Source organism: Pan troglodytes, chromosome 5, assembly GCF_028858775.2.
Source record: "Pan troglodytes isolate AG18354 chromosome 5, NHGRI_mPanTro3-v2.0_pri, whole genome shotgun sequence".
Lineage (NCBI taxonomy): Eukaryota > Metazoa > Chordata > Mammalia > Primates > Hominidae > Pan > Pan troglodytes.
Genome location: NC_072403.2, coordinates 37,551,296 through 37,560,488, shown reverse-complemented (window position 1 = coordinate 37,560,488; position 9,193 = coordinate 37,551,296). Strand labels below are relative to the sequence as shown.

The 9,193-nt window shown below is 48.7% G+C and overlaps 1 protein-coding gene and 1 non-coding gene across 40 annotated transcripts in view; one reads left to right on the top strand and one right to left on the bottom strand.

Moving 5' to 3' along the window:
- Positions 1-151: 151 nt before the first annotated feature.
- Positions 152-9,193, bottom strand: part of MSH5 (mutS homolog 5) — a 23,035-nt gene continuing 13,993 nt past the window's right edge. For 12 of the 39 annotated variants that reach the window (XM_009450926.5, XM_016955171.4, XM_063812340.1 and 9 more), the window contains 13 exons: positions 4,540-4,668; positions 4,209-4,281; positions 3,954-4,063; positions 3,652-3,732; positions 3,317-3,404; positions 2,854-3,043; positions 2,613-2,739; positions 1,989-2,138; positions 1,566-1,643; positions 1,213-1,356; positions 873-1,010; positions 643-716; positions 152-408 (listed from right to left, as the gene is read on the bottom strand). In XM_009450926.5, coding sequence (XP_009449201.3) covers positions 297-408; positions 643-716; positions 873-1,010; positions 1,213-1,356; positions 1,566-1,643; positions 1,989-2,138; positions 2,613-2,739; positions 2,854-3,043; positions 3,317-3,404; positions 3,652-3,732; positions 3,954-4,063; positions 4,209-4,281; positions 4,540-4,668 — 1,494 coding nt within the window. In that variant the 3' untranslated portion in view covers positions 152-296. Of the gene's footprint in view, positions 409-642; positions 717-872; positions 1,079-1,212; positions 1,357-1,565; positions 1,644-1,988; positions 2,139-2,381; positions 2,740-2,853; positions 3,044-3,316; positions 3,405-3,651; positions 3,733-3,953; positions 4,064-4,208; positions 4,282-4,539; positions 4,669-9,193 lie in introns of all 39 variants that reach the window. The other 27 variants (XM_063812336.1, XM_016955176.4, XM_054686739.2 and 24 more) reach the window with 13 other exon arrangements.
- On the top strand, positions 5,772-5,876 carry LOC112209622 (U6 spliceosomal RNA). The gene has a single exon (XR_002944450.1). It is a non-coding gene; the product is annotated as a U6 spliceosomal RNA (small nuclear RNA).

Below are 9,193 nucleotides of genomic sequence, written 5' to 3'. Positions count from 1 at the left end.
TCTCATGAAGTATCCTGGGGTAGAATCCGAGAGTCTTCCTACAGCAACAACACTGTATTTTTACTGAGGCAGGGCAGGTTCCCCTGTGGACTCCTGCTCTGTGTTTTGGATCTTTCCTAGTCTCTTGTTTTGAGACTAAAGAAACAATATCTTTCTTCAAAATAAACTTTATTCCTAATATGAAACAAAATTTCTAGAGAAACTAAAAACTCTGGGTCTGAGGGAGATAAGGAAACAAAGAGGGCATGGCAGCCCACCGGAGTCTCAGGAGGCTGGGGAGGACACTGGAAGTACTCTCAGAGGATGCTGGTGGCAGCAGGCAGCACTTCCTGGCTCATGAAAACGTTCAAGTCCAGGTTAGGATCTTCCAAATCCAGTTTCATAAACTTATCCACTAATGTCTGGCAACTGAAGAAGAGGGAAAATCGCAAGATTTATGGCAGAATGGACAACCAAATCCCTGGGCAGAGGGGAGAGGCTGTGGCACAGAAAACCTGGGATCTTGAAGATTTAGGGATTTCAGAAAGAAATGGTGGGTTTCTGAAGGGCAAAGTGCTGGAGGAAGGCTGAGTCCCTGAAAAGGGGAGAAGAGTTGCAGGAGAAGATGCAGAGAGGGTAAAGACACTGGGGCCACATACTCACTTTTCCATTTGGTTCTTCTTTAGCAAATCCTTGACAGGCTTGATGGGTTTTCCACTGCGGATCAAGTCTGAGACCTAGGAACAAGCAAGAAGGTGGGAGGAGTAAGGGGAGTGGGGAAGAGAAGGGGAAATAAAGGTCAGAAATCCTGTGGACCTAGACCCAGGCCCAGTAGGACTAGGAATGGAAGGGAGCTCTGATGTGGAGGTGGTTGCACATTTGGATCTCATCACCTCCTTGCCACGAGCCACAAGCTTGTCAGGAAGCCCAGCCTGGGCAGCTGTGTGGGAGGCATGGCTGGCCTTCGCAACACCTTCGCAAACCTGATAGAAGAAGACAAGATCGTTGCCATCCTCACAGGTCTCCATGGTCTTAAAAGAGAATAAAAGACAGTATATCATCAATCACCTCCTTCCTGTCCTGAAACCCTTGGCCAATCCTGTGGGGAGGGAGAAAAGGGAAGGGATGTGGTCTCTGTGCTGAGGGAGCCCTTGTTCTGATAGAGGAGCCAATCCCCACCTCTGGGAAATGCCCAGCCTGGGGGTCCCCGAGGAGCTAGATTGGTCTCCTCACCAAATACTGCACCAGGGGCCCTTGTGGCAGCAGCTGTAGCTGAACAAGGCTCAGAAAGTTGGTGGCCACAAAGATGTGGGGGCATGTGGGTCCACGTGCCAGCCAGTGTCGGAGCACAGCGGCCAGAAGCGCGAGCCCATCCACCTGCAAAGAGGGCAGAGGTTAGCATTCGGAGCCATGGGGACCCCATATGCCCCTCTGCACTTGCACTGCCTTTCCCTGTCTCGTGTTCTATTTCTTTTCTGCCCACACAGCCCTATTCCATTCCAGAGGCCCAGCCTCACTGTCATGCTCCTTCATCCTCCTCCATTTTCCCCTCCTTAGTTTCTCCCCTCATCAGTTTCTCCCCTCACCGTGTTGGTTCCCTTTCCAAATTCATCAATGAGGACCAGCGACTGTGCAGTGGCATTGTTCACTGCTTTCGCCACCTGCTGGGTGTAAGGTGGACAAGGGAAAGTTAGTATTGGAAGCCCATAACGCACTGACCACAGTTGGCCTGTGAGTAAAGCTGTATACATGCCCTCCCTACTGCACTGCAAGTTCTTGAATGGTGAGGTGCACGCTTTGTTCATCCTCTTTGCCAACAGTGACTCACATGAAACAAGGGTTCAAGGAAAGTTTGTGGTATTGATTCTTCCTATCTCTGACCTTAGTGCTCCCCACTTTTAGTATAAAGGGCATGCAGCAGAGGGCATGCTTTCCTGTTATGAGCATTTTCAGGGGTTCCTTTCCCATTATCCCCTTCCTCAATCCCACCTCCCTTTGTTCCCTTTGACCTGGTTGAGGTCGATCATGAAGGTGGAGAGGCCAAGGGAGATGGATTCGCAGCTATGAATTCGTGTGAAGATGGCGTCTACTGCCCCAATTTCGGCCTCCTCTGCTGGCACAAAGCTGCCTACCAGGGCCATGAATGTGATCAAGCCTACCTGAATAGGGAAGGAGACAGGGCCTGGGGCCTGGTGCCGTGGGCTGAGGTGAAAGTGAGGATCAAGGCATGAATGGCAGATCAAAGAGAAATGGACAGGGTAAAACAGGAGAAATAGGCAACAGACACACTGACTCTTGTCTCTCCTCCCCCAATCCTAATCATAGCCCTGTGGGCTAATTTAGAATCAGTAAAGAGGCACGGGACGTGGGCAGAGACATACTTGGGAGTGGTGTGTACTTACTCAGAGGCAGGTGAAGGAATTTGGGCCACGGAAAGTTCCATTAGAGCATGGCTCTCCAGTGGAGAATAAGAACATGTGAGGTGGAAGCACAGGGATGTGGGTGACGGTCCTTTCATGAAGAGCGGGGTCAGAAAATGGGAGAAGAGCTGCAGGAGCCTGAGTTGGCTGGTAAGTAGGGGTGGAGTAGATGCAGGAGACGCCAGAGGCCCAGGCTGCAGGGCTTCTCCTCACCTGTTTGAGGTATATGCTCTTCCCTGATGAGTTGGGTCCAGTGATGACTTTGACCCTCCCTTTGTCCCCACCACATTCTGTGGAGTTGGGCACAAAGGTTCGGGCACAGAGTTCCATCAGAGGATGTCTGCAGTGGGTGGAGAGGCACCTCGCATGGCTTGTGGATCAAGATAGATGAACCCCCAGAAGATGTAGCCTTTGGGCCCCTCATGTCTATTCCTCCACCTGCCTCTATTCTTACCTGCCATTCTGGATTCGTACCCCAAGGACTTGTGGGGAGTAACGCGGCCTTGAGTAGCCATAGTCCCGGGCAGCACTGGCAAGAGCCAGCAGGACGTCCAGGCGGGAGGCAAGGTCCAATACTCGGGTTAAGACAGCTGCTCGTGCCAGCACCTGGCACTGTAGCTGGTACATCAGCAGCGTCTCCTGGTCTGGGAGTGGGTGAGGAAGGGAGCTGGAGGTCAGTTCCAGGGGAAAGTGAAGGAGAGGCAGAGGCCCCTAGGGGGATCTGGAAACAGGTTGCAGATACAATCTGAGACCTCAAGACATTCAGAGGAAAAGATAGAGTCAGAGTGAGCGAGACAGAGAGCAGGAGGAGGAGGGGCCTGTTGGAAGCATCCCCAAGTTGCCCACTCCCCTCCTTCCCCTGGCTGCTGCTTTTTTTAAACATCTTACAATGCATATAACCTCTGGCTTTTCCTCACCCCGGATCTCGCAGTGCAGGTCCCCCAGCAATGCATCCAGCTCCTTGGTTCGGGCACTACGATAGTGCAGCTTCTCCTCTGAGAGAAACTGGGTACAGGGGTTCAAAGCTGTGGACTTTGCATCTCTTGGTCCTCCTCTCCTTCCCCATCTTTCTAACCCCACCTCCAGCCCCTAACTCTGACTTCTCTTTCCTTTGTCTCAGTGCTGGTAAAGCTCAGAGTAAAACTACAGAGGAGAAATCCCATATTCGGCAGTGCTGCTGTAGAGTAACGCTCTTCCTCAGCTGCTGACTCATTTTCCTCATCACTCACCTTACAGAGGTTGAGGGTCTTACCATGAAGTCCAGTCCATTAATCTCAAAGTCACTGGCCTCTACCATGGAAGGCAGGCGGGGAATAGAAAGAAGGAAGCCGATCTGGGGAGAGTAAAGAGGAGATATTCTACTCTCCTGCTTGGAGATTTACTGGACACCTCCCCACCCTAGAGGGAGCTTAAAAGATCCCTGTATCCCCACAAAAAAGTGTTCATGTTCTTCAGGCTGCCCCACAAGTTTTCTTATCTACCAGTATGTCTTTCATAAGCCTAATATCTCCCCCAAAAGGCATCTGAAGGCTACGCCCACTCTCCTGCCCTCACCAGAGGGATGTAGATGACACTGCATGAAGGAATACGGGAGTCCAGATTCTCCAGCTCCTTGCGGGCAACCTCAGTAAGGAAATTGGGAAGTCCCATCAGTCTTCGCTTTTCTACGAGGGTGGAAGACACGTGGTTATCAAAAGTGAGGCTCCTCCCCTGGTTGCTATGAAGATCCCCAGCTGTGGTGACCACCTGCCAAGGATGGTACTCCATCACTGCGCAGGGCTCACAGGCCCATCCACACCCAACACTCACTCTCATCAATTTCAGGATCTATGTTGGGGAGGACTGTGAAGCGATTTTCAGCAAGGCTGCCCTCAAAGTCCACCTGAGGAGATAAGCACTGTTTCTTAGGACCTGGCACCCTCTCTCTGTCCTGTTCCTCAGCTCTCCTTGGGACCCAATTCTCCCTGCAGTCCTCCTTTAACTCTCACCCTCCAGATACTTCCCTGAAGTTCTGCCGCCTCCTCCCACCATCCCATTCTTTATCCAATTGACCTCAATATCTTCCATGTTTCCCCATCTTGCACACTGCATTCTCTCTCCCTGACCTCCCTGGGTGCACTCCCTTTTTCCTTCCACTCACTACTTTCCCAATGAGGCTGGCGATATGGTGCAGGTCATCAGAGAACTCTTGGGCAATGTCCCGAAAGAGCTGGATGGACTGCGGCAGGGAGCGGCAGGCATCCCTCAGGCCCAGGGCACCGTACACAGTCTGTGAGAGAAACACAAAAAGGAGGACAGGCCACATCCAGCTCGGGTTGAGGTGGTGATAGGGACAGACTCAGAAGAACAAAGACCAGTAGGGAAGATCACAGTAACAAAGAGGGAAGATCTCAAAGGCAAAAAGAAACAGTGAGAGGCACTGTACCAAACACCGAAGCTACAAAGACAATTAAGATATGGTCCCGGCCAGGCACAGTGGTTCATGCCTGTAATCCCAGCACTTTGGGAGGCTGAGGTGGGTAGATCACCTGAGGTCAGGAGTTCGAGATCAGCCTCACCAACATGGTGAAACCCTGTCTCTACTCAAAATACAAAAATTAACTGGGCATGGTGGCATGCACATGTAATTCCAGCTACTTGGGAGGCTGAGGCAGGAGAATTTCTTGAACCCGGGAGGTGGAGGTTATAGCCAGATCACGCCATTGCACTCCAGCCTGGCCGACAGAGTGAGACTCTGTCTCAAAACAAAACAAACAAACAAAAAAAGATATGGTCCCTGTCCCAGATGTGCTCACAGTCTAGGAAGGAAGACAGAAATACATGCAGAAGATTTAAAAGTGAGGTGGTAGGTGCTTTGATAGAGGGTTGTGCAAACTCTAAAACAAAGGAGTTTGTACAGAGTCGGGAGAAAGAGAAATATAGCTATAAAAGGCCATGAGTCTGTAATGATACAAGAAGAACAATGACAAAAAAACCTCATTAGCTATCAGGGCCGGGCGCGGTGGCTCACACCTGTAATCCCAGCACTTTGGGAGGCTGAGGCGGGTGGATCACGAGGTCAGGAGATTGAGACCATCCTGGTTAAGACGGTGAAACCCTGTCTCTACTAAAAGTACAAAAAATTAGCCAGGCGTGGTGGCGGGCGCCTGTAGTCCCAGGCACTCAGGAGGCTGAGGTAGGAGAATGGCGCGAACCCGGGAGGCAGAGCTTGCAGTGAGCCGAAATCGCGCCACTGCACTCCTGCCTGGGCAACAGTGCAAGACTCCGTCTCAAACAAACAAACAAACAAAAAACAAAAAAATCTCATGGCTATCTTGGAGAATGTTAGGGAACTAATTTACCATATTGATAGCTAGTAAATAAAGGTGGGGGGTGCTCATTTCTGCAGCACATATACTGAAATTTCGAAGGTTACAGGGATTAGCATGGCCACTGGGCAAGGATGACACACAAATTCAAGAAGCGTTCCATATTGGGGAAAAAAAAAAGGGCTGGGCATGGTGGCTCACACCTGTAATCCCAGCACTTTGGGAGGCCGAGGCAGGTGGATCACGAGGTCAAGAGATCAAGACCATCCTGGCCATCATGGTGAAACCCTGTCTCTACTAAAAATACAAAAATTAGCCAGGCATGGTGGCACACGCCTATAGTCCCAGCTACTCGGGAGGCTGAGGCAGGAGAATCACTTGAAACCCAACCCAGGAGGCGGAGGTTGCAGTGAGCCGAGATTGTGCCACTGCACTCCAGCCTGGTGACAGAGCAAGACTCTGTCTCAAAAAAAAAAAAAAAAAAAAAAAAAAAAAAAAAAAGAGTGGGGGAAAAATCAAGCAATTTTCTGTATTTCTATATGATTTCTATCACTTGGCAACCAAATAGTACATAAAAGGAAGTTTCTCTTTACAGAAATTTCTGGCTAATAAATGAAGAAAGAATGAGAGATTTAAATACTACTACTTTGTAATTGCTAAAGAATTAATAGATGGCTGGGTGTAGTGGTTCACGCCTGTAATCCCAGCACTTTGGGAGGCTGAGGCGGGTGGATCACCTGAGGTCAAGAGATCAAGACCACCCTGGCCAACATGGTGAAATCCCATCTCTACTAAAAATACAAAAATTAGCTGGGCATGGTGGTGTGCGCCTGTAAGTCCCAGCTACTCAGGAGGCTGAGGCAGGAGAATCACTTGAACTCAGGAGGCGGAGGTTGCAGTGAGCCAAGATCGTGCCACTGCACTTCAGCCTGGCGACAGAGGGAGACTCACCTCAAACTAAATAAATAAATAAATAAATAATAGATTTAGGTATTAAACATCAGAACATTTGCTAACATCAGAAAAAGAGAGACAATCGGACATATCAGACATTATGTTCCTCTACTTCTAAAACAGTATTGAAAAAAAAAAAAACTCTGAACCTCATCATGCTTCTAGAACTAAATATTAATTTACAGAAACTATAGAAGAGAGAGAAATGAGCCAAAAACATCTAGGAAATGCAAACAGCAAAATCCAGGCTAACGGAAAACACTATAAGACAAATAATAATCTAGTTTCTTCAACAAATTGCCAGGAGAAGAAAAAGAGAAAAAGAAAGAAAGAACAAGAGAGAAAAGATAGAGAAGGCACCGGTAGATTAAAAAGGACTAGGGCCATCATCTGACTGGGCATCGTGGCTCACACCAATAGTCTCAGCACTTTGGGAGGCCCAAGCAGGAGGATCACTTGAGCTCAGGAGTTTGAGACCACCTTGAGCAACATAGTGAGATCCTGTCTCTACAAAAAATAAAAAATTGGTCAGGTGCAATGGCTCACGCCTGTAATCCCAGCACTTTGGGAGGCCGAGGCAGGCAGATCATCTGAGGTCGGGAGTTCGAGACCAGCCCGACCAACAGGGAGAAACCCTGTCTCTACTAAAAATACAAAATTAGCTGGGCGTGGTGGCACGCACCTGTAATCCCAGCTACTTGGGAGGCTGAGGCAAGAGAATCACTTGAACCCAGGAGGCGGAGGTTGCAGTGAGCCAAGATCACACCATTGCACTCCAGCCTGGGCGACGAGCAAAATCCCGTCTCAAAAATAAATAAATAAATAAATAAATAAATGCAAGCAAAAAATAAAAACTTAGTTCGGTGTGATGGCCATCACCTGTGGTCCCTGCTACTCAGGAGGCTGACGGGGGAGGATTGCTTGAGCCCAACAGTTTGAGGCTGCAGTGAGCTACAATTGTGCCATTGCACTCAAGCCTGGGTGACAGAGTGAGACCCTGTCTCAAAAAAGAAAAATTTCAGATATTTGATGATATCAAATAATACAATTTTTAAAGTAAGATAACAATACTGTTATTCTTTTTAAAAAATAATTTTCTTTTAGAAATTACCCTGAAATATTGGCCGGGTGAGGTGGCTCACATCTGTAATCCCAGTACTCTGGGAGGCCGAGGCAGGTGGATCACGAGGTCAGGAGATCGAGACCATCCTGGCCAACATGGTGAAACCTGTCTCTACTAAAAATACAAAAAAAAAAAAAACTTGGGCATGGTGGCATGTGCCTGTTATCCCAGCTACATGGGAGGCTGAGGCAGGAGAATCGCTTGAACCTGGGAGGCGGAGGTTGCAGTGAGCCGAGATCATGCCACTGCACTCCAGCCTGGTGACAGAGTGAGACTCCATCTCAAAAAAAAAAAAAGAAAAAAGAAATTACACTGAAATATTTATGGATGAAATGATATAATGGCTGGGACTTGCTTCAAAATAATCCAAGAAAGCCAGGTGCAGCATCTCAGGCTTATAGTCCCAGTTACTCTGGAGGCTAAGGTGGGAGGATTGCTTGAGCCCAGAAGTTAGAGGCTGCAATGAAATATGACTGCACCACTCTGCTCTAGTATGGGTGACAAAGCAGGACCTTATTTAAAAAAACAAACAAACAACAACAACAAAACCCACAAAATAATCCAAGAGGGGAAAGTGGGAGAAGATATAGATGACACATACTAGGCTGGGCACGGTGGCTCCCACCTATAATCCTAGCATTTTGGGAGGCCGAGATGGGCAGATCACTTGAGGCCAGGAATTTGAGACCAGCCTGGCCAACATGGTGAAATCTCATCTCTACTAAAAATACAAAAATCACTCCAGTGTGGTGGTGGGCACCTGTAATCCCAGCTACTTGGGAGGCTGAGGTAGGAGAATCACTTGAACTTGGGAGGCAGAGGTTGCAGTGAGCCGAGATCGCACCACTGCACTCCAGCCTGGGTGACAGAGCGAGACTCTGTCTAAAAAAAAAAAAAGAAAAAGAAATTAAAAAAAATTGGCGTAAGTCAAAGTGTTGAAACTGCATGGTGGGTACATGGGGATTAATTATATTATTCTAAATATATTTTACATTTTCCTGAATACAAAGTTAAAAAAAAAAAAGAGGGAGGCTGGGCCCGGTGGTTCACACCTGTAATCCCAGCACCTTGGGAGGCTGAGGCGGGTGGATCACCTGAAGTCAGGAGTTCAAGACCAGCCTGGCCAACATGGTGAAATCCTGTCTCTACTAAAAATACAAAAATTTGCCAGGCGTGGTGGCGGGCGCCTGTAATCCCAACTTCTCGGGAGGCTGAGGCAGGAGAATTGCTTGAACCCAGGAGGCGGAGGTTGCAGTGAGCCAAGATCGCCCCATGGCACTTCAGCCTGGGCGACAGAGCGAGACTGTCTCCAAAAAAAAAAAAAAGAGGGTAGAATAAAATTGGACAGCGTGTCTAGGGTACAGACAGTCTGGAATACAGGCTGAGGGCCTTTACCTGGACTTCTGGGA